The sequence below is a fragment of the Nicotiana tabacum genome, chromosome 20 (assembly GCF_000715075.1).
Source record: "Nicotiana tabacum cultivar K326 chromosome 20, ASM71507v2, whole genome shotgun sequence".
NCBI lineage: Eukaryota > Viridiplantae > Streptophyta > Magnoliopsida > Solanales > Solanaceae > Nicotiana > Nicotiana tabacum.
In genome coordinates, this window is record NC_134099.1 from 75572307 (window position 1) to 75598281 (window position 25975).

Here is a 25975-nt window from a genome sequence, read left to right on the forward strand (position 1 = left end):
CGGAGCACCCTTCTGAGTTTGTCTGGTCATAGGTGCAGTAATAAATGAGAAACCCTCTACAAAACGATGATAATACCCGGATAAACCAAGGAAACTCCGGATCTCAGTCGCCGAAGACGGTCAGGGCGTGCTCTGTACTACTTTAATCTTCTTTGGATCAACCTTGATCCCCTTACTCGACGCCACATGACCCAAAGATGCTACCGAATCAAGCCAGAATTCACACTTTGAGAATTTTGCATGCAACTTCTTCTCTCTCAAGGTCTGGAGCACGATCCTCAAGTGCTACTCATGATCTTCCCGACAGCGGGAGGACACCAAGATGTCGCCAATCAACACAATGACGAATAAATCAAGATAAGGCTAGAATACTTTATTCATCAGGTGCATAAATGCTACTTGGGCATTGGACAGCCCAAATGACATTACGAGGAACTCGTAGTACCAATACCAAGTCCTAAAGGCAGTCTTCGGATTTTCCAATTTATGACACTAATTTCGGATTATTTTGAAATGGTAGGCTAGAATAACTTTTGAAATTAATTATAAGACCAATGTAATGAATATAAAGGTTATTTTAATAGTCTAAAATTAGTACAAGTAATATACTTTATAATTATACAATACTAAATTAGTGATTTAACATTATTAATTACTTAATCTATACTATATTAAAATCACGAAGGCTCTTAGCAAAATATCGTTCACCATTACCCTTTAAAATAGATTTTATATTGGACAAAATTGTAATTAAATAATTTTTCTAATTTTTAAGACTTTAAAATCATCTAAAATTTCATTCCTTATTTGAATTATGTAGAACTCCTAATATTTTCTAATATTTAAGACCCTGAAATCAACTAAATTTTACTTAATAATTGCTTCCTTATTTGAAATCACAACGTCCAACAAAATACTTGTTGATTCGTTTGGATGCTAAGGTATTAAAAGTGATTTGAACCACTATCTTATTTGTCCTTATTGCAGTTAACAATTAAATTTTTATAAACAGTTATAATGCAAAATTTTATCAACTCGACCAAAATTAGCAAAGTCATTAAGTACAGTTTCTTTTTTATTTTTTTTAAGGAGTATGAGTTCTAAAATCGGTAATAGAATTAAAACCAATTAATTTTATATAATTTAATTATCTTAATTCTATATAATTTAATGATCTTAGTAAAAAAATTATAAAGAAAGGCTAAGTAGAAACCACAACCAAAGTCGGTAATTCTCCTGCACTTTTTCTTAATTAAATTAAAACCAATTAATTTTATATAATTTAATTATCTTACTAAAAATAAAAAATAAAAGAAAGAAAGACTTTTTATGGAAAAGTATATTGATCCTTAGGTTACATAATTACATGTACATTGCCTTTTAATCAAATCTATAAATTTTATGTAGTTTAATAATAGTTATATGATTACTAAAATTTTATACTAATTGATATGGATACACGCACAATGCAAAAAGCCTCTTATTGAAATATCGTTTGTCTTTTTTACCCTTTAAAAATAAATTTTACATTAGATAAATTAGTAATTTTGTTATTTTTTTAATTTTCACGACTTTAAAATCAGGTAAAATTTTATTTACTAAATTTTCCTTATTAATAGGTAGAAAATCCTCATATTTAGCACTACAAAATTGTTAACGTGTTAACATATATAAATTTCCTTGTTTGAAGTCGTTGATATTAAAGTTATCTTAAACTATATGATTTTCTTTTTATTAGAAACTTTAGAAATTATGCGTTAGCAAAATTTTCTAGCAGTCAAAAACACAATGATTCAGGAAGCATAATAATACAAAATTGACATAGTAATGATTCTTTTAACTATTTGAAATTAAAGTAGAATTTTTATTGAATAAAGTTATAATTATAGTCAATATTTAAAAATTGGGATGAGCTAATATTAAGAATTTGAATTAATAAAAAGTGAGTTTTTGTAATATTGAGAACAAATAATTAAAGTCTTTGAATATACTAATTAGCAAAAAAAATCAATTTAAATTATTTTTCAAATTCATAATATAAGTAAATTTTTTGTCAAGTTGATAAAACTCTTAAGGTACATAAATTAATTTTGGTACGAAGAGCATTAACGGTGAAAATAATTAAAAAATCAATTATCATATAAATTAAGAGTCTAATTGATAATAATATGAATTTGAAGCAATAAAATGAAAAAGTAGAAGACAAAATATATTATAAATGAGTTACCATTTGATTTTATTCTTTCAATGTAGTTAAGTTTGTATATAACCTGATCCAATAATTAATAAAGTTAACTTTAATGACATCACTCATTATAAGTCAAGTTTGTGGATGACTTATTCTTTTTAAAATTACGAGGTATAATTTTTTTATAAAATTATAATAATAACATAGCTAAGTGAAATAAACAAATAAAGAAAAATATTAAGAAAGAAACAAAATATAAGAAATCATGCCGACAAATTTTTTTATGTAACGATCCGACCGGTCGTTTTGAACTTTTGCACTTTGATCGCCAGTTCTCGGGCATGACTTGCCCCATGTAACGTATTATGACTGATGTAGATCGTTGGTTTTGGTTTTCAGGAAAAATCAGAATGAATTTGAAGGAACAGTCTCAGTTGAAAGCTTTGAATTTGAAAGGTTTGACTAAGAGTTGACTTATTTGTATATGAGCTCGGATCGGAAATTTTATGATTTGGATAGCTTCGTTGGGTGATTTATGACTTAGGAGCGCGATCGGAATGCATTTTGGAAGTCTGTGGAAGGATTTGGCTTGAATTGACAAAGTTAATATTTTGATGAATTCCGGTTGATAGGTGAGATTTTCATCCGAGGGTTGGAATGGAATTCCGAGAGTTGTTGTAGCTTCGTTATGTCATTTGTGATGTGTGTGCAAAATTTCAGGTCATTTGGACGTCGTTTGGTCGACTTTTTGATCGAATTCGGATTTCGGAAGTTTTGGAATTCTTAGGCTTGAATCCGAGAGTGATTGATGTTTTGATGTTGTTTTGAGCATTCCGAAGGTAAGAATAAGTTTGAATTATATTATGGGGTGTGTTGGCATGTTTGGTCGGGGTCCCATGAGTCTCGGATAAGTTTTGGAAGAGTTTTTGAAAGATTTTGCCGTTTTGAGCATAAGCATGTAATGATCCAAAGATTCATTTTTAATTCTAGTGATCGAAATTTGATTTCGAGACTTTCGAAATTTTGATAATGAATTATAGGACTGATCTGGAAAGTTTTGTCTAATTTCATCAAGTCGCGATTGGATTTTTGACACGAAACATGAGTTAATTATTTAACGAGCGAAATGGGTATTGAACTGAGTAACTGAGCTCCGAATTGAGTTTCGATTGAAGGGCTATGTTCGTATTATTATTTGTGACTCATAGGAATAAGAATCATCGAATTCTGAGTTCGTATGATGGAGTTAGATCCTTTTTAGTGAAAAGAAAAGTTACTGCAATTTTCTGGGCAGTTTCTGCATTTTTTGAAACGTGTGAACAGTGACCGCACCTGCGTGAACAGTACCGTGTACATTACCCCGTGAACAGTACCCCCGTGAACAGTGTGAACAGTGTGAACAGTATCGGACAGAATGTTAAGTTCTGGAAAATGGGACGAACCCCATTTTCCATTTTTACCAAATTGGAGCTCGGGGAGAGGCGATTTTCGGGAGATTTTCAGAGAAAACAACGGGGTAAGTGTTAATGGAAAATGTAGAATTTCATATGGAATTAATTCCTATAATTTTTATTAACTGAATCGAATTATTGTGGCTAGATTCGAGGCATTCGGAGGTCGATTTGAGAGACAAAGGCATCGCGAGCTAGAGGATTAGCCGGTTCGAGGTAAGTAATGATTGTAAATACTGTCCTGAGGGTTTGAAACCCTGGATTATACATCGTTGTGTTACTTTGAGGTGACTTGCACGTTGGATGACGAGCGTGGGGTAGAGCACCGCTGGGTATTGTGATCTAGTCCATCCCGAACGAATATTTTGATGCGTATTTAATAGTTCATTGTTTGACATTATTATATTTTTGGGTTGTATGCCATGTTTGGGGCCTTGTGCCGACTAGTTGAGACCCTTAGGGGCATTTTTACTATCTTTCTTAACTCTATTTGTTTGAAAGCATATTCTCAGTCATGTTTTACCTGTTTATTGCTCAAATCTGGCTTTATCACTATATTCTTAACATGTGGAAATTGTTTTGGGCTGAGTTCCCTATTTTACTGACATAGACCGAGGGTCTGATTGTGAGATTGATGACTGAGATAGACTGAGAGTCTGATGATGAGGTTAATGACTGAGAGAGGCCGAGGGCCTAGTTGTGAGGATTATATATCTATGGATCGGGTTGCACGCCGCAGCAATATATATATATATATATATATATATATATATATATATATATATATATATATATATATATATATATATATATATATATATGTATATGGATCGGGCTGCACGCCGCAGCAGTTACTATATGGTACCAATTGAGCGTAAATGCTGAGTGCGAGTACTGATTGGTAAGAGTTGAGTCACGAGTGACAGAGAGGCTATCCCGAGGGGCGATAGATATATACATGCATATGAGTGGTGTTTTGCCTGAGAGGCCTGTTTATGGACTTATTGATTTCACTCCTCTTAAAATGAGTTTCTATCGAATATGTTGATTTATTGACTGTTTTCATTCATCTTTATATTGAGCCTCTGTCGGAAAGTTGCACAAATATTTTAAAACAACTTTTATTTAAACTGGGGTTTATGAGATGTTCAGAAATTAATCACTGATTTGACATTGGTTATTTCCACTGAGATTTTCAAGTTATGAAGTGTTTGTGATTACTATTTTGCCCAAGGGGCTGTTTTACGAACTATGCTTTGCCTGAGGAGCCGATTATGACTTTAATCTCTATTATTATTTTAAATGGTATTGAACCCCTACTGAAATTGTTGGAAGGTATTTCAAAGATGATTTTTACTAAAAGCTGGATTTTAAAAGGGAAGATTGACTCGTATTATGATTTGAAAGCCTGTTGTGTTTATTGAACCCAGTGTAAATGTGGATTCATTGTTTCCTACTGCTCAACCTTTATTTACTCTTATTACTTACTGGGTTGGAGTACTCACATTACTCCCTGCACCTCGTGTGCAGATTCAGGTATATCGGCACCCAGTAGCGGGTATTGATAGCACAGTAGCGGAGTCATCAGAGCTAGCAAGGTGGTTGCATGACGTTCGCAGCACCGCTTCCTTACCCTCATTGTTGTTACTGTATTTAGTACATTTTTAGACTTTTGTTGTATTCAGACCTTGATAGTTGCTCATGACTAGTGACACCTCGATGTCAGGCTGGTATTTTATTCCGCACTATTATTCCAGGATTTTATTATGAAACATTGTTTAATTTAAAGACTTAACATGACTCTTAATGCTTAAAGGGTTAAGGTGAGTGTTGTGTCGGCTGGCCTTGTCTTCACGAGAGGCGCCATCACGACCGGGCCGGTTTGGGGTCGTTACAAGTTGGTATCAGAGCCTAGGTTACATAGGTCTCACGAGTCATGAGCAGGTTTAGTAGAGTTTTGCGGATCGATACGGAGACGTCTGTATTTATCCTCGAGAGGCTGCAGAACCTTTAGGAAAACTTCACATTCTTGAATTCTTATCGTGCGTCCTTTGATTCAGCTTGAAATGTAACTCTTTGAATTCCTTCCATGCGTTCGTATGCGCGCATGATCGCTCAGTATCAGATGTGCCTTAATGGTTTGTGATTTCCCGATCGAGGGGCGAGGTGTGATCTATGTAAGTTGATGTTGGGCCAGTCTAAAGGACTTGAGGCCGGATCTTTGCCCATGGCTTGAGCACTGAGGTGCTGATTGTGTGAGCAAGTGTTTTGAACTTATATGTTTGGTATTGTCCCTATTAGTGAAAGTGACGGTTGAGTAACTATGTGATGAGTATGTTAGTACTCCGAGATGTATTCATATGATTTGGAAACGACAAGAAGGGTCTGCTGGAGGATAGAAGAACTATTAGGTGCTTGAATTCTATCTTGATTCGAGGTATAGCCCCGAGTTATAGGCGTGTGAAGAATCTTTTCATGTTTCCTAGTTGTGAGTGAATTAAAAAAAAATTCATGTTGCGGTATGAGTTCAGACTTAAGAAGACTAAGTGAATGCGTACAGTTTATGATGGTGGAAGGTATACATAAATGTTAGTTAAGGCGGAGCAGGTGGGTTATCTCCTGCAAAGTGTTCTGGAGTTGTGTGATCTTTATGTTGTCTATTAGAAGATCCCATTTACAAGTGAAATATATATATATATATGTGAATTTAATTTGGGTCGCTTAAGAGAGTGGGTTCAATTGTTATGAGAGTAAATACGGGATTTGTAGAAGATATGAAGTACCAGATGGTCTGTGTTCCACGAGCTTATGAAGGATTGAGTTAATCTCATTATGGTATTATGGTAGCAATAAAGCGTATGTGTTATGAGTTATGGTGCGTGTTTGACCTATGTCTTTGAGCCAAGTGGGGGAGTCTGCTATTGAATAGTTGATTGCACGGTTATATGCTCTAATGGTCCCAGTTCGAGGCGTATTTGTGAATAAGTTATGGCTCGAGTAAAGGAAATTTCAAAAGGCTATGTTATGCTTTATGGGTGTACGAGAATCGGGGAATGACTTGAGTTTTAGTTGGTAAGGAATGCCCGGTGCATAGGGAAAGAAGTTGCTTGGTTATATTGGAATGAGGTCACATTCTGCAGTGTCAGAGTGCTAATGAAGCACAGGTTGTTCGGTTCGTTTAATCAACCTAACTACGGTTTGAGTAGTGTGGATGACTCTAGAGAATGGTCCTATTGTGTTCAAAACTCTACATGCAATAATTGGAGGCTTCTAAGTTGTACTTATGGATAGAAACTGAGTTTTCAGTGGAAGATGGCACGACTTGTGGTATTTTTTATATTAATTATGGGATTCTATATATCAGTATTGGGAAGGTGAAGGTAATGGCTTTGGGGAATACTTAAAGAGTATTCAGCGGCTTAGGAGCCTTAGACGGTGTAGCTTTATGCTTGGGTTTCGTGTGATAAGCCTAGGTTGAGGAAATTGTGGTGCTACAGCAAGAAGGAATATCAAGTTAAAGATGAATCAGAAGGAATTTAGATAGATGGGGTATCTTGATAGTAGACCAAATCGGTATGGTAAGGATATGATGAATTCCTTGTGTGTGTTCGAGGTAATGAGTTCCTACAGCTATTTTGCAACAATGCTCTTGGGTTTTGATGGATTGCTTAGCTTGGTCTGGTTAGAAGGATTCAATCTTGGCAGTTGAATTTGTGCAAATGAAATTGGGAGAGTTCTTATTGATTTCTACCGTGGTTGGAGAGGTGCAATTTCTCCGAGTGTGAGAAGCATAGGATATGTAATAATTTTTCTTCTAGATGGGATCAATGGAAGTTCTTGGCTAGATGAGTTACAGTTCAGTTCTGAAAGGAAGTTCATAAAACTCTTAGGCAGCGGGTAGCCTCAGATGATTAAGGAAATGGTACTGCTATTTGGAAATGATTTGACGAGAGTCTATGTTTTAGTAAAAGGGCAATGTTATTAAGTTGATAGCACTTCGATAGTATTGCAGCACCTTCTTTTTAGATCGATTGGTTATATTTGGATTTGCTTGGTGGGACATGGAAATTTTAGAGTATCTATAGTGGAATGATCGGGTATTAGAGGTTGTGAGATGATACGATCTGTTGGTTATAGGCACCTATGGTGCGGTTCTATCGAAGTTTCATAATGGAAGTTGAGCGGGAAGAGTAATTTGGTGTTGCTCGGTGAACGGCGTATCGGTCATGTACTATCGGGTGTGCGTGGTGTATGTTATTTGCTTCACCGTGAGTATGATGAATTGCTTTGGTTCCAGTTATCAAATTGTGCGTAGTTGTCGATTTCGAGCATAGTGACTTAAGATGGTTCTATGTGGAGCAGTGTTTAAATAAGGTCGCGCATTGCAGTGAATATATGTGGAGGTATGACCTTGCAGGTTAGATTCGTGTGTTCTGTTTCTATGATGTGAGATGGGTTCTCAGTCTTGTATTGTGGTGGTACTAGTGAACTTGAGGTTCAGCTCTTTCATTTGAGTCATTTTCATGATTTGAGTATATTCGGATTGTTGCGTATTGATGCGTGTATTGTGCAAGTTGTGGCTTAGGTCTGTATGGATGTGTCATGTCACCAGAGTAATGTGTTGGATTAGAGGAGATCGTTGGGGATCATTAATAAATACAAACGGATTCGATTTCAGCATGTTTGATGGGTAAATATCGAGGTTCGGTTCAGAAATTTGCTATGGTCCTTGCCAAAGGAGAAGTAACCTTATGGATGACTGATCTGAGAGATGGTTATGATTTATTGCGTGTTTCATTTATCATTGGCAGTATATGGAAGTGTTGGAATGAGACTTTAGTTGATAAGAGGTTTCTACCGGTATTCGGGTGTTATGTGCAGCTGCTGTGAATGGAAGTTATCGCTACATGTGTTTGAGTTACGTTGTATATCGAATAACTGCACTTGAGGTTGCAGGCATGGGTTACTACAGCTAGTTCGGGTCTATTCAAAGTATAGGTGTGAGGTTCTGATCGTATTGAGGATTTTAGAAGCAGAAATATGGTTCTATGGTTTATGGACTAGGATGGATTGTGAAATTTCAGTTATATTGTGTTATCGAACCTATATGAGGTAGGGTAACGTGGGATCACCCCCGGGTATATGCATGGTAAAGTTATTCAGCAATTGGTTGGCTTCTGGAACAACTCTCAGCACGTTCGAGGACGAACGCGTGTTTAAGTGGGGGAGGATGTAACGACCCGACCGGTCGTTTTAAACTTTTGCACTTTGATCGCCAGTTCTCGGGCATGACTTGCCCCGTGTAACGTATTATGACTGATGTAGATCGTTGGTTTTGGTCTTCAGGAAAAATCAGAATGAATTTGAAGGAACAGTCTCAATTGAAAGCTTTGAATTTGAAAGGTTTGACTAAGAGTTGACTTATTTATATATGAGCTAGATCGGAAATTTTATGATTTGGATAGCTTCGTTGGGTAATTTATGACTTAGGAGCGCGATCGGAATGCATTTTGGAAGTCCGTGGAAGGATTTAGCTTGAATTGGCAAAGTTAATATTTTGGCAAATCCCGGTTGATATGTGAGATTTTGATCCGAGGGTCAGAATAGGATTCCGAGAGTTGTTGTAGCTTCGTTATGTCATTTGTGATGTGTGTGCAAAATTTCAGGTCATTTGGACGTCGTTTGGTCGACCTTTTGATCGAATTCGGATTTTAGAAGTTTTGGAATTCTTAGGCTTGAATTCGAGGGTGATTTGATGTTTTGATATTGTTTTGAGCGTTCTGAAGGTTGGAACAAGTTTGAATTATGTTATGGGGTGTGTTGGCATGTTTGGTCGGGGTCCCATGAGTCTCAGATAAGTTTTAGAAGAATTTTTGGAAGATTTTGCCGTTTTGAGCATAAGCATGTAATGATCCAAAGATCCATTTTTAGTTCTAGAGATCGAAATTTGATTTCGAGACTTCCGGAATTTTGATAATGAATTATAGTACTGATCTGGAAAGTTTGGTCTAATTTGATCAAGTCGCGATTGGGTTTTTGACACGAAACATGAGTTAATTGTTTAACAAGTGAAATGGGTATTGAATTGAGCAAATGAGCTCCGAATTGAGTTTCGACTAAAGGGCTATGTTCGTATTATTATTTGTGACTCATAGGAATAAGAATCATCAAATTTCGAGTTCGTATGATGGAGTTAGAGTCTTTTTAGTGAAAAGAAAAGCTACTGCAATTTTCTGGGCAGTTTCTGCATTTTTCGCACGTGGGAACAGTGACCGCACCTGCATGAATAGTACCGTGTACAGTAACTCGTGAATAGTACCGTGTACAGTACCCATCACCTAACGCATACGTCACCCCAATACCTCTCATATAACATAGTTTCCAGGGTTACATACCCTCAAATCCAAGTTTAGATGTGTTACTTACCTCAAAACGCGAGACACAATACTCCAAAAAGCGCTTTCCACTCAAATTGGCCTCCGAACGACTCGAATCTAGTCACAAACAAATTAATACCAGTATATAATGTCGTTGGAAACAACTTCAAATAATAAAGTTTTGATCTTTATCAAAATCAAAAAGTCAATCCCGAGCCGCATCTCGGAACCCAACAAAATTTTCAAGTTCTGAATACCTATTCAAATACGAATCCAACCATACCAATTTCATCCAATTCCATCCACAAATCGATCCTCAAATCTCACTCTCCAATAACATAGTCTAAAATCCCCACATTTCACCTTAAATCCATATAATATAGGTGTAATAATCAATGGGTAATCAATATCTACCATCAAAAGCAAATAAAGATTATTTACCTCTTCAATTGTGATAAAATCTCTCCAAAAATTTTCCTAGACCGAGCTCCACAACTCCAAACATGTTAAAATGACAAAAACCCGCGAAAAATTGAGTACCTAAAATAATGACAAAAACCCGCAAAAAATAGAGTACCTAAAATAATGTCAACTTATGGTGAACCTTATCAAATTAACTCCGAATGACCTCAAATTTTGCAGACAAGTCACAAATGATACAACAGACCTATTCCAACTCCCAGAATCAAAATCTAAACCCGATATCAATAATGTCAACTCTCGGTCAAATTTCTCAACCTTCCAAATCTTAAACCTTCCAACTTTCGCCGAAAAGCACCAAATCAACCTACGGACTTCCAAATCAATATCTGGACAGACGCATAAGTCCAAATCACCATACGAAGTTATTAGAATCATTAAAACACCAATCTAAAGTCGTCTACACAAAAATCAAATTCTGGTCAATATTTTTTAATGTGCATGTAGTCATAAAATTAAATATAGATGGAGTATTTTATTTAAAGGGTGCATTTATTATTTTTGTACATAAACTTTATATATAAAGATCCATATTAGGAGATAATAACGTGTTTAACCATGGGATGCATTCTTTAGATTTAACCTTAGATTTTAAATTGGACTCCACAATCTTTATTCTAAAACTAAACTAAAATAAAACAAACGAGATATTACTATAGACGAAAGAATCCAAACCTAAACAAATTACAAAGCAAAACACAAACAAATTACAAAGCAAATTAATTGTGAATTAAATAATGAAAGATTTATTTAGGTAAAATCTTACTATATTTTGAATTCCTAAATATTAGGAGAAGCTACATAGTTTTATAAATATATATATTAATCAAAATTTAGCTAATTTTAAAATCTAAAATAGTAGAAAAATGACATAATTATAATTTTGTTCAATGTGAAATTTACTTTAAAGAGTAAAAATATTTTGTTAAGGGGCTTCGATAGATAAATAGATATAAATATAAATAGATGTTTGATATAAATAGTAAGTACTTCCTAAAACTCTTTGATGCTACTATTTTCGGTGACTCGTATATAATGCTGTATTGTGGTCCGGGCCCGTGCCTAAATGGGCCAAACGGGCCTGGGCTTAGGCGGGCCGGGCTGAGGCGATCCCGAGTCAAATGGTCCCGGGCCTAACGGGCCAAATGAGTGAAACCAGCCCACTGCGGTCTTAAGACCACATGGTCCGGGGCTAAATGGGTCGGGCCCGCGGGCCTAAACGGGCTTTTTCGTTCCGGGTTATTTTTTTAATTTTTTTTATCTAAGGCAATTTCTTGTAAACTATATATGTATATACTAATATAAATTGCTTATATATAGCTATATAAATATATATAGTATATATAGTATGTATATATACTTATATATTGCCTTATATAATATATAGCTTATATATATATATATATATATATATATATATATATATATATATATATATATATATATATATATATATATATATATATATATATATATATATATATATATATATATATATATATATATATATATATATATATATATATATATATATATATATATATATATATATATATATATATATATATATATATATATAGTGCCTTATATATAGCTTATATGTATTAGATATATAATATATATACTATATCAAATTTAAACACAAAATAAATTGCAAAGAAATATTCAAGAGAATGTCTTATAATTTTTATTATTACGACATTAACAAAAAATGGCAATATCTTTCTTAGTCTTCATCCCCCCAATGGAATGAGCACAACAAGGTACTAATACCACCATTAAAAGAAAAAAAAACTAAGGAAGATGTGCCAAAATACAAGTTACATATTAGTCTATGTATTATTTCTAACAAATCTCATAAATCCTTCAAGGTCCGGAGGAATTTCCGTTGGTGGTGGTGGAAAAGAAGCTTGTTCATCACCACTTCCGGGCGAAGCAGCATCCTGCGCAAGTTCCGTTAGCATTTCTTCATAAGCTTCGTCTATCTCCGGTTGTGATTCTGCAAGTCCAAAATTTCTTCTTTCCGAACGGATCCAATCTATGAAGAGTACTGATATTTCCAAGCTCTCCCTCATAGACGCTCTATGATCACCGATTTGAAATCTCGCTTGACTGAAAGCGCTCTCCGATGTCACTATTGAAGCTTGAACACTTAAAATATCTCGAGCCATCCTTGAAAGAACCGGATAGTGTTTTGTTTGTCCTTCCACGATTCCAAAACATCAAAGGAGCCAACGGGATTCTCTGATTCAAGTCCTTGCGACAAATAAACTTGAAGCTCATTTAGTTGTGACCTATCACCAATATTATCACCTTGAGAACCTCGGAACTCCGTCCAAGAACTAAGGGCTTTTAGGCCCGCAGTTCTTTTAGATGATTGCGAACTAGACGAAGTAGGAGTTGGAACATTTGGTCTAGCATGATCTAAGGCAAGTTGATAAGCATTATAAATTATTTGAGCATTTATTTTAATTGAGGCTTTTGCATCTCCAAGTGTAGCAAATTCCTCAGCTGAAAGTGATAAATCGTTATAAATTTTTGAGTACCAAAAGTGAGGACCTCCTAATTTCATTGTAGGATTTAACACTGTAGCAACACCAAAAATAAGGGGATAGGGAAAAAATATTTTTTAAACTTAGCTTTCATAGAATTAATAGCTTGTTCATAAATTACCCCACCCTCTGAAAATTGAGTAAATAAATATGCAAGTGCTGCAATATAAACTAAACAGTTAGAAATAGTAAGATAATATTACCGAGATAATTCATTTGTAGAAACATGAAATTGTTCTAAAAAGTCTACAAGCATTTTAACATTAGTCCAATCTTGATTTGTAAGGTGCTCATCATCATCATCATCATCATCATCACCTACACGAGCATTATATGTTGCGCTTATTGGGTTTCTATATTCATATGCAACAACTAAACTTTTATACATGTAATTCCATCTAGTCGGACAAGGTTTAGGAATTTTTCTTTCTCTAGGCCAAATTCATCACATTTTTTAAAATAATCTCTAAGTCTACTTCTACGGTTTGAATAAAAAAGCCAATTAAAAGCCATTTTAACCTTTCCAATTTCTACATTTAAAACTTTCATATCATCACCGACGATTAAATGGTAAATGTGACAAATATATCTAACATGAAAAATATTACTAAATACAGGATTTAGTGTAGTTGTAAGCAAGCCTATAACATTAGTGTTACTAGAAGCATTATCCATTAAAACCGACATTATTTTATCCCTAATACAAAAATATCTACAAATATCTGCAACTGTGTTAGCAATAAACTTACCTGTGTGGCGTGAATTAATTATTCTATAAGCAATAATGCGCTTTTGCATTATCCACTCCTCATCTATCCAATGACTTGTAACAGTTAGATAATCACAGTCATTACCACTTCTACCAATATCAGTAGTAATAGCAATGCGACAATCTATATGAGTAAATAAATAGCGCAAATATTGTTCATATTCATGTTTATATTTATAAATATCACTCTTTACGGTTGCGCGAGGCCATCCTTTATAAGTAGGATTAAAAATTCTTCTAATATAATGCACAAAATGAGGGTTAGAAGGAAAACTATAGGGTAAGCACATTCAGTAACCATTTTTGCCAATTCTTCACGATCTTTATTTGGATCATAATATAAAATGTCACCGGTAACAGTGTTAATTCCCGGTTGAACTAGATTTGAACCTGTACTAGAGTTAACCGTAGTATCTACACTTGTCCCCTCTTGCGCAGCTTTCATTTGAAAATATCTAGCTTTATCTCTAGGGTGTTTCAATATGTGTCTAGTCAAACTACCCGTACCGCTACGGTCTCCAGTATATTTATGAGCCATCAAAGACCCACAAGTTTTACACTTAGCCTTATTTTGTTCTCTTAGTTGAGTAAAAAAAGTGCCAAACAAGAGATGTTTCGGGCCGTTTAGAAGGTTTTCTATTAAAAGTAGGGGTTACTATGAGGGTCAAGCAGAGCATCAGTTGGGTTATTAACAGGACTAGTAGGCGTATCATCTAAATCCGGTTGCGTTTCATCTAAATCATCATTTTTCTCATCATTTTCAAAGATAGTTTGATTAAGATAAAGAGCATTCATAACTTCTTCATTTAATTGTTGACCTGGTGCAACATCATGACAAAATTGACTATTGGAAAATTGAAAATAAGGGTTATCACTATCAAGAATAATAGGTGGAGGAGGACGGGTAACATGTCTGGGTCGGGGAGCCGGGGGAAGAGTAGTAGCTTGGCAACTAGATTCACCAATTTTAGATTTTCCCTTACCCTTACCACCAAATATTTTTTTCAAAGAAAAGTCCATATTAATTATAATTATACTAAATAAAACAAACAAAACTATAATATTAAAACTTAAGAGTTGGAACGAGTTTACCGAATTGACGAACAACTTCTTGAAAATTGAATATCGTTGAAGACTTGAATACTTCAATTCACCACCTTCACAATTTTTCACGAAATTGCAATTATAGAAGAAAATTAGACAGAGATTGATGAATTTGTGAGTAAAAATGAAAGAATGAGGGGGTATTTATGGTTGAGAATAGGGAAAAAGTGTAATTATAAAAAGTTTGGGGTTAAAACAAAGTTTGGGGGTCAAATGGCTATTTTTTAAAGTTCCAAACGGCTGAAAATTGAAGGCCAACGGCTAGATTTTAAAAATCTGACCGTTGGCCATTTTAAATTTTTTTTTTTTATATAAAAAATAGCTATTGGGCCCGTTTGGCCCGATTGAACCGGCCCATGCCCGCCTGCCAGTCCCGGACTAAACGGTCCCAGGTTCATGGGCTATTTGGTCAGAATCGGCCCGCTATGGACTTTTGCACCACTAGAGACCCGGCCTATTTGACCCGTTTGGCACGCGGGCCTGGGCCGGTCCCGGGCTAGGCCGGCCAACAATACACCCTTACTCGTAGTAAGCGAATTCGGTGACCCCTTATCCAGTTTCATTGTTTGAGAAAAATGGTGGCAGTGTTCAATGTGTATGCACCGCTACCACTGTCGTCTTCCATTAGAAAAGTATCAAAATATCTTTTTCCTTGTCGCCCAATAATTCACACTCAACATTTCTCTTCTTCTTCTTCTTCTTCGTTATCAATTTGTTATTTCCAAATTGTATCTTGTTATCCTCAGTCTTCTTCCCCAAGGACTCGCTTCAACTTCAATCCCTCTACCAAACTCTTTGTCAGTGGTCAGTTCTTTTTTACCTGTATATTTTTTGTTCCATTTTTACTTTTTTGTTGAAATAATTTCATTTTGTAGGACTCTCATTTCGTACAAGTGAAGAGAGCTTAAAAAATGCCTTCGACGACTTTGGGGAGCTCGTGGAAGGTGAAAATATCCCTTCTTTTCTATTCCAAGTTACCACTCATCATATACTAAATCTTGCTGTTGTACCGTCTGCTTACTTTGCTGTACCTTGCACTGAAATTGCTCTCCTATTCTACTCTGTGCTGACTTTGTTGTACCTTTGCTATGAAATTGCGAGCACTCATATGACAATTGTTGCTGTTGTACTCTCTGCCAACTCAATTGTACCGTACAATAAAGTTGGTAAACGTTAACCACAGTTGAACACACACAATAGAGTAAAAATTGCAGCTAGCATATTAATTTATTAAAATTCCTTAAACATATCTATTTGTAGTGAATTTGGTGATGGACAAAATTGCCAACAGACCAAGAGGATTTGCTTTCCTTCGTTATGCTACGGAGGAGGAATCACATAAAGCAATTGAGGGAATGCATGGGAAGGTAATTCTAGTCTTAAACCAACATTCATCCTTACCTAAATAGAATGTAACTCTGTCATAGACTAGAAGATATTGTTCACTAAAGAATATATTGTCATACAACAACAACAAAAAAAAACCAGTATAATCCCACAAGTGGGGTATGGGGAGACTTTACCCCTACCTTATGAAGGTAGAGAGGCTACTTCCGATAAACCCTCAGCTCAAAAGAATCTATTGGCATATATTGTAAAATCTTTTCTAAGTCGTCAAATGAATCATCTTAAGAAAAACAAAGCTTGTGCGCGTCGGAGTCGGCCCACAGGATGCCCGAATGAAAAACTCGTAAGTAACTAACGTTATTGTCTTGTACCACCTTGTCTTGCTTTGGAAATATAGCAAAGGTTCATTGAAACTAAGTAGTAGTAAATTTATGGAAAGCATTTGATGTTGCACTCTGAATGTGCCACCGAAACTTAAAGGTAAGTTATATAGAGCGCTGGTCAGACCGACTATGTTGTATGAGGCGGAGTGTTAGCCAGTCAAGAACTCTCATGTCCATAAGATAAAGGTGGCTGAGATGAGGATGTTGAGGCGGATAAAGGGCATACCAGGTTAGATAAAACTAGAAATGAAGTTCGGATATGTGAAGGGGAGAGGCATTGATGCTCTGGTGAGGAGGTGTGAGAGGCTGGAATTGGATGGCTAATGAAGAGGTAGAGACACGCCGAAGAACTATTGGGGAGAGGTGATTAGGCAAAAGATGACGTTGCTCCAGCTTATTGAGGACATGATCATGGATAGGAAAGGGTGGAGGTTTTAGAATAAAGGTTAAGGGTTAGGTAGTCGAGTGTTGTCATTGTTTGTAACAGTAGCTTTGATACACCACTTGGTGTTTTTCGTATTTTTTCGTATCCCTAGACTTCTGTTACTACTTGTTGTTGTCTTTGTTTCTGTTTTCTGATTGCACCATTACCTATTGCTAGTTTTGTATTTTCGCTTCGTTTGCCAGATCGGTTTGTTTGTTATTGCCCCTCCCTTTTCCCTTCCTAAGCTGAGGGTCTTCCAGAAATATCCTCCCTGCCTTCTTAAAGGCAGAGGTAAGGTCTGTGTACACTCTACCCTCCCCACACCCCACTTATGAGATTATATTGAGTTGTTGTTGTATTTGATGTTGCACTCTTTTGTCTTTCTTTTGAAATCGAGGTAAGGTTTTAACATCAATTTGACTTTTTACAAAATTAAATCGGGTCAAACAAGGATGGGTATACGGGGAAGCGGCTGGTAAAAAGTGGTGAAGTTTTAATTGAGCCATGTGGCAGTATTAGGAGATAAAATATGTCATTAGAGATTATAATGATTTACCATTTGAACCAAGAGGAAAATTTGGCCCATTTTGGTAGCGGCAGGGTTATATTTGACCCGAACTATTAACTGAGGATAAATCTACACCATTTTGCATAGTTCATGGGACAAATGTGGACCTTTTCCTTATAATTATTCCTATCATTTTTATTGTCAAAGGTAACAAATATTTGTCATAGAACATTCTTTTTATCTCCAAGTTCTCAAACATGGAAAACCCTTCTAAGATAGTGCAACCTTAAAAGAGACTTATGGCCCTCAAACACTCTACAACAAAAACTACTACTATGCCAAAATCCCAAACAAGTTGGTGTCAGTCTCAAACAGTCTACTACTTTGTTCAAGTCCTTTTTGATGCTCTTTCACACACCTGATATTTAGCCTTTGAACAAGGGCATGAATTATGAGACACAAGCTTGGATTAAAACTTGGGAAAATGCATACGTTGCACCTTGAAGTTATCCCAATAAGTCAATTATACACTTAAACTTTGCGGGCGACCTTTTACCTCCTTATTCTTGTTTGAAGTGGAACTATGACCTTCTTAAGTGATGACACGGCAAAAATGTGATTTTCACCCACATCAGGCACGTGAAAACCTATAAATACGCCTAAATGATAAACTTCTCTGGCAACTAGGACCATTTAAAGTATGACAAGTGGAAGATAGGGTCCATTTATTATTTTTCCAACTATTAAAAAGTAACAAAAAAAATAATATGAGAAAAGAGAAAGAAATAAGTTTGACCTCTTCTCCTCCCCCCCCCCCCAACCCAAACCTTTCTCTTTGTTCGAGCCGTGGAAGCAGGCACTAATGCTTGCATAAGGGTAGGTTGTCTACATCACACCTCTTGAGGGCACGCCCCTTCCCTAGACCCTACGTGAGTGTGGGATGCCTTGTGCACTGGGCTGCCCTTTCTTCTTTGTTTTTGGACACTTTTCCTCACAAAGTTTGAATCTTTTCTTTTTTGAGCAATGCATCTCTTTTTGCATGTCCCAAAGTTATTATTTATATGGAAAGAGCTGATGGAGCGTAAGATTCATGAGCTGGAAATTTTCATTGAAACTGGGTGTGTGTATTTTTCTTAAAGAAGCTTTCTCTGCGTATTTGAGGAATGTGCTTGATGTATATGATTTTTTATTTTTTTTGGTTTGTATGGTTCAAGATGAAAATCAGCCTAAGATAATTGCCCCCAAATCCTGAAACAGAATAATTGCTTGATTTTCTTCACTAGCTTTATCGAGTGTCCACTGGCCAGAAAATCGAACTCCAGCGACCTTATTTTTTCCCGTGAAGAAGAGCTCCTGAGGCCCTTTAGCTCCTATTCTTTTTGCTGCATTGCTTTCTTTCGTCATCAAACATCATCTCCTCCTCCGTCCCCTTCACCATCTTCCACCTATCGCTGGTGTCCTTCCCTCTTAAACGTTGCCAAACTGCCGTTTGCATTTTACTGAAGCAAGAACTCAAACAAATCAAAGCCAACTGTGTGAGTAATTAACATAGTGATAAACAGATAATTCTTTTTGAAAGTTTTATAGCTTTCAATTGAAATAGAATAAAATAGTAATCCTACATGATTTTCTGAGAAAGTGCAAGAAGAAGAAGAAAAAAATAGTGAAAAAAAATGATATAAGAGAAAATTACGTTTCTGCATGTGTAATACACTGGCCTTTTAAAATCTAGGCATTGCTTTTCAAGGGGGTGTTAGCTCTACTTCAAACAAGAATAGGGGGTAAAAGATTGCCCTCAAAATTTAAGTGTGTACCTGACTTTTTGAGACAACTTCAAGGTGCAACTTATGTATTTTCCCTTACAACTACGGTACATAGTCCCTCCCCCGATCAGTAATTACTTTGAGGTCAATATATGTGCACCTATGAAGTTCTCTTTTTATAGATATGATTGGATGTTATTCCTAGAGAATCATTTTATGTAGGTCTCTACTTTTCGGTATACCCATTGTACACGGTTCAATAAAATTTATTGCTTTATCAAAAAAATATATGTATTACATCTTTTTGGGGTCGAAAATAGTTGTCTAATGGGGGTTACACAGTAAACAAAAAAATAAGGTTGGTGAGTTTATTTGTCAAGTGGATGCCTGACAAGTTCAGACATTAGATATGGATCTTGGTGGGGGTTTAGCGAATTTTCATCTGGCTTCCCGTCATTTATTGTTTGATAGATTGATAAATGAACACTATTAAGTTCTTCAGAATAGATAACAATCCTACGACATTAGCAGATAGAGGTCTTTTTGGCGAGTTTGCTGTCAATGAAATATTCTCTATGTACAAGTTGGAAAATATGGCGTAAAAGTAAAGTTGTGATAAAAGATGGCATGGTTAGGGATTCGTTATTGAAGAGGACTTTTCCTCTGTGTGCGTGGAAGATCAGCTACTGGTCATCGGTGAAGCAAGTCATCTTTATGTCACATGATACTGTATGGCAATTGATTTTCAATAAAATAGCATAAGTGATGTAATAGTTTCTTTTTAGAATAAAAACTAAGTTCTTTATGCACTACACCTGTCTAGGAAAGTATACTACCTAAAGGATATAAAGATATTGAAAGAAGTGAGTTGGCCATGTCATAAGCTCTGGTAACATGTCAATCTTTTTTGTGATAATTTTCGGTAACTTCAGGGGCGGCTCAGAGTCATTGACTTCATTCCATTGCTAGTGATATGTCCAAATTCCAAACTATCAATTAGGACTATTCAACAATTTGAATATATCCTAATGGCAAACGCACTTCTATCCTCATTTGCTATTTGTCATTGTTGCTTCATGGAATTGTTGTTTGTTGAGTATATCCTAACAAATTGCCCTTTTCAGTTTCTGGATGGCAGGGTAATATTTGTTGAAGTCGCCAAGCCTCGATCTGAACTTTGCCGAATAACAGCTAGACAATGATGTAGGCATGCATCCCTAATAATCAAGACTCATCTCCAAGGTCCATAATAACATTTATCAGAATGTGTCACCAATTTCTGCTCAACAAGGAAAATTAATCTGGACTCAAAATTTGGCAGAGCACAGCTTTTCTTAATTATAGTATTATTTGTTTGTATGGATCATAAACTCTGAGAAGACGGCCTCTTCTTGTGGCTTGGAGGAGAAAGCCCTTCCTTTTAGCTAATTCTCAATTTTCCCTACCACTTAGGGTGCGGGTGCTCTCTCTGTATTTCTTCTGTAACGATTTTTTGGTGGACATGGTATTTTTGTGATAAAAGTTTGTGCTAGTCATGTATGTTAATGCATTTTCCGTTATGTCACGGATAGCTCTCTCTCTCTATATATATATATATATATTTATCCTGCGGATGTTGACAAAACCGTTTTTAGCACTGTCTATGATAACTTCGCCATCCTCCAATAACATAATTCTAGTCAAACTTATTCTCCTTCTAAGATACACTCCACCTAATAATAAAGGCAACAGCCAACAGGTATTACTGACAAGTTTGCTCTACATAAGTGCAGTTTCTCGAATACCATACTTCAAAAACTTCTACATAGACATTGGCTGTTTTATTTCTTTTTAAGTAAAAGAACTTGGCATTTCCTTACCAAATTGGTGCGCTATGTCTCAGTTGATATACAGAATTAAGCATGTGGGTTTTTCCAGAGAAAATAAGCTGAGCCAAGATTTCTCCCCACTGCTTAGTTTTAGCTTGTTATGGTTTCGGATGGCATGTTAATACCATCTCAAAGAACAATATTACTAGGGTTATAATACAGGTAGGACTACATGTCTTGAAAGGAAGGATTCTTGGCTATACATTATCTGGTTATGAACTCTACTTTCCACACACCTCAGATCTCATTCCGCTCTGAAGTTTCTATAGAATACTAAATGAATGGTGAAAAGACAAAGGGATGTCTGCAAATGGTCAAGTCTCTTTACCAAGTTGGTGTAAGTCATCATTAGACGACAAGAATTAAAATATCTGCAAGTCTAAACTATTCGACAAGCAGATATCTTGGGTAATAAATCAGACCATTGTGTGTAGGGCTACAAAAGTGCATATTGTTAGTAAAGTGTATTTGTAAACTAATTCTGGAAAAGATAAAATAATATATAAATAGAAAATGTAAACGAGGTAGATGTAGCTAAAAAGGAGGTGTGACAGCTCTGGCGACTCTGCTGGGGATCGAACCTAGAATATCTGGTTCAGGGTTCAAGAATTTGAGCTTGTTAATATGATTTTGCTTGGCTTCACTTATTATTACTGTATTCTGTGAATCTTTTGTGCTAAATGCTATCTGTTTACCGCTTTAATATTGTCTGAATTGTATATAACTGTCTTCTTACGCTACCCCTCTGAGTCTTCTGGAAATGGTGCATACATTCGCGTAGCCCGCTTTTTCTGTAGAAATTATACCAAATAGAACGAGGCTGGGCAAACGACAAGGCTGGTTAGACTTCAGTGCTCCCGGTACGTTGCCCCCTCCTCGGCCCTAGTTGTCCGCTCGGGTACCCAAGTCTAGAACAAAACCCCAGGATTTAAACCTAGAAAAACACACCCTCATGCCGGATCCCTAGTAGGAACGTTTGCTTGCATCATGTGCATTTGACTTAGGGGACTCAACACAGGGGTTGGGTCCGTCTAGGACAGGTGTGCCCGAAATAACAGACCATCCTGATGCATTCTACGTGCTATGCGAACATTTATTTGTTTTGGCATGCATGCTGACTGGCTAGGGAAAATAAAGCAAAAAGAAAAACCAAGAGTGATATAGGGAAGGAAATAAGGCTCGGTTCTAAAAATCCTGGTATTTGAAAAACGTCCTGAAACTCTGCCCAAATTTTTTCAAAAAAGAGTTATTTCAAAAGAATCAAACACCGTGTTCCTTCAAATGTGTCAAAACTGACCGAACTACGCAGGTCTGATTCTCACCGGATATGGGATACGTAGGCAACCTACATAAGGTTCGGCCTTATTTTTGAAAAAAAGAGAAAAAAAAAACAAGAAAAGAGAGTCGGTGGTCGAGTGAATGCAATCTTGATTTTGGTCAAAATAAGCCGATCCAGCTTCGGCAATGTCTTAAACCATTCTTACCGAGATAGCCTCAGAGTATTCTTCAGTTGTCGAAAGGCTATTTTCATAAAATAATGGACAAGTTTGTGAAGGGTCATAAAATAACTCCCCCCTCTGCCTCAAAATTCGTGTGAAATTGGGAAGGGGCCGCATGTGAAAAAACAGTCACTTGGCTAAAGTTGGCATATAGGGGAAGAAATTATGGTTCTTTTCTTCTTTTCTTTTCCCTTTCTTTTTCTTTTCTTCTTCAAAAAACTATTTACAAAAGGGTCCACTCGAGTCAACCCTAACCTTAATCTTTCACAGGAATAAATGAATACCATCGAGGAACCGCCAGAAGTGGTCAGGGAACAGGCTCAGCTACACTTGTGTATGTGGTGGAATGATCTAGAAAAAGATGGTCAGAAATGAGTGAAAAAGCAGTTGGGTGCTCTTATAAACATTTTTGAGATCAAACCACGAGAAGATTTGACCAAGGCTTTGGTAACTTTCTGGGATTCTGTCCACAATGTCTTTCGTTTCTCGGATTTTGAGATCACCCCTACTTTGGAGGAAATAGCCGGGTACATTGAATTCGGACGGGATTTGAGGAAGCAATGACTTATATTTCCAAGGGCTCCATCAGTGCACAAGTTCTTTGACCTCCTAAATATTAGTAAACAGACGAATAAAGAACGTGTGAGCAACGAGTGTTGTGCTTTCCATTTCTTATACTTCAGGTTCGGGCACTCTGCTGGATTTGAAACGCATGAAAAAGGTCTGAGCAACAAACAAGACAAGGGCCTTTGGCAAATTCATCGCCGGTTCGCATTTATTGTGGCATTCTTGGGGATCATGGTTTTTCCAACGAGAAAGGGACGGTGGATATTCGTATGGCTAGAATTGCACAAATCCTTACTACCAAGGAAGATCATACACTTGCCCCGTTGGTGCTAGCGGATATTTATCGAGCATTGACTCTATGCAAAGTAGGGGCTCAATTTTTTGAAGGTTGCAGCATCCTTCTGCAAATGTGGTTGATCGAGCACCTTCGCCATCATCCCAGATTCATGAGTTATGGTTCGAGCCCGAATAACTTCATCACTAGTTACGAGGAGAGGATAGAAGATTATAACGCACCAGAAGGGTTTGAAGCATGGGTCTCTCACTTGAAAGTTCTTAACGCAGGTCAGGTCGAGTGGACTATAGGATGGCTCCCGAGGACAGAAGCCATCTATATGACTGCTACCAAAGGCTACTTGAGGTTAATGGGTGTAAGGAGTATCCATCCATATGCACCGCAGAGGGTCTTGAGGCAATTGGGAAGGTATCAGATTGTGCCTGAAGATGAAGATCTAAGCACCCAGGTCATAGAGTTACATCCAGAAGCTGCATTGCCCGAGGTTGTAGTTCAGCAGGATTGGAGTAGCTGTCAGTATCTAAAAAATGGAACCCAGGTACCAGACATCGCCAAGGGGGAAGTAGATCCAAATTATGCTGCTTGGTTTGAGAAAATGTCTTATGTAAACGACGAGCCAGAGCCCGAAAGGCCTGCCAAAAGGCCTCATGTTCAAGCCTTTGATGATAAAATTTAGGAGAGGTTAGCTTGGGGGAAGAAGGAAAAGGAATATAAGGCCATCATCCATGGTCTATGAGAAGAGTTGAGAAATGTCACCTTCAACAATGATTTGCAGGCACAAGAGGCCGAAGGTGAAAGGAGAAGATTGGTGCGAGAAAATGAAGCCCTCAGAGCTCAGGTTCGACAGTTGAAAATTGAAGCCGAGAACCCAGGCCGAAGAGGAAAGATGAAAGGCTCATTTATAACCTTACTCAAAAGGTACGTGACTATGAAGATGACCTGCAAAAAGCTGAGTTTGAACTAGCAAAAGCACGGGAGAGGTTGGCTAAAAGCGCCAAAGGGCGTGCAACTTTCGTTCAACAGATGAAAGAAAGATATGAAAAAGGGGTCACAGGTTGGGAAAAGGCAATAGGCAACCTTGTGGGTGAAATGGCTTAGCAAGCCAAAAATTTTAAGACTGAAAGAGCACATTGTTACGCCTTAATGGCACGGCTAGAAAGAGACTTGCAACAACTCCAAGAGCAGAACCAGGTAGCCGAATGAACTTTGGAACCAGAACTGAACAAATTGGGCATTTGTTGCAAGAGAAGGGCGTCATAAGAGAGCGAGTCAAAAGGGTCGCCAACTATATCGCAATGAAGTGCAGTAGCTGTGAGGATATGACTAGATCTATGTTCTTCGCTACTGTGATGATTTTTGTTCGCCGGGTAATGGAAGATATCTACCTCCAGGGGATTTAGCGAGTCAGCCCACAGAAAGGCCGTATGATGCCCCACGGGTCCCGGGGGAGATTGAGGCATTGATGTATTCATGATTTCTTGAGTCTATATTTTCTTTCTGTTAAAGTCTGCCGGTTGTTTTGGAGTCTGTATTTCTTTTATCTGAGTATGTGGGTTATTTGTTTTTTGAGTCTGTATATCGTCTTTCATCAGAGTCTGTTAGTTTCTGTTTAGGTTTATTTCTGAGTCTTATTATGAAAATTTGAAAATTCCAAAAATGTTTTATATCTTTATCTCCAGAACTACGCTCGGTCTGATTCATGCGGGGTCATGATACGTAGGTAATCTCCATAGGATTCGACCGTAACCAAATGATAAAGAGAGAAAGAAAACAAGAGGAAAAACAAGAGAGTAAAGGAAAAAAAAGAAAAAAGAAAAGAGAGAGAGCGGAAAAACAAGAAAGAAAAGAGAGAAAATAAAAAATCAAGAGAGAATAAAAACAAAGAGAGAATGAAAGGAAGGAAAAGAAAAAGAAAGAAAAGGGGGAAGTTTGCAATCGAAAGTAAGAAAAGGACGGGATGATGCATGCAACCGATCAAATACATAATAGAGACGGTTAACTGTTAGGTGCATTCATTCCCGATGTGCGGTCGCCAATCTGTTAAAGCCTAATCGTTAACAAGGTTGTTGTTGATGTATCGAGTCCAGGCAGGTGGTTAGTTGATTGGCATTCTGGTAACTCACTCATATAACACCCGATCGAAAGACAGGCTGAATATGGCCAACCAGGAACTGGAAACAAGTATTGTCGACCCATCGAAAGAAGTGGAAGAATTGGACGTTAATGCAATGAGGGAAGAAATGTATAAGATAAAGCAACAGATGGCTTAAATGTACCAAGCCTGGGCGAAGGGGCATCCACCACCGGTTTATCCCACCAACCCTGCTTATATCCCACCATCAGCCCAACCTCCGGAGCCTCCCACTGTGAACTCATCTCCAGCCTTTCCCCTCTACCAAC

The 25975-nt window shown here is 36.8% G+C and overlaps 1 protein-coding gene across 1 annotated transcript; it reads left to right on the plus strand.

The window, feature by feature from the left end:
* The first annotated feature begins 15450 nt into the window (after positions 1 to 15450).
* Positions 15451 to 20907, plus strand: LOC107821702 (organelle RRM domain-containing protein 6, chloroplastic). Its single transcript, XM_016648150.2, has 4 exons — positions 15451 to 15725; positions 15797 to 15865; positions 16182 to 16288; positions 20471 to 20907. Exons 1-4 carry the CDS (start codon positions 15497 to 15499, stop codon positions 20546 to 20548), a joined length of 483 nt encoding a protein of 160 aa, XP_016503636.1. The 5' UTR covers positions 15451 to 15496; the 3' UTR covers positions 20549 to 20907.
* The last annotated feature ends 5068 nt before the right edge of the window (positions 20908 to 25975 follow it).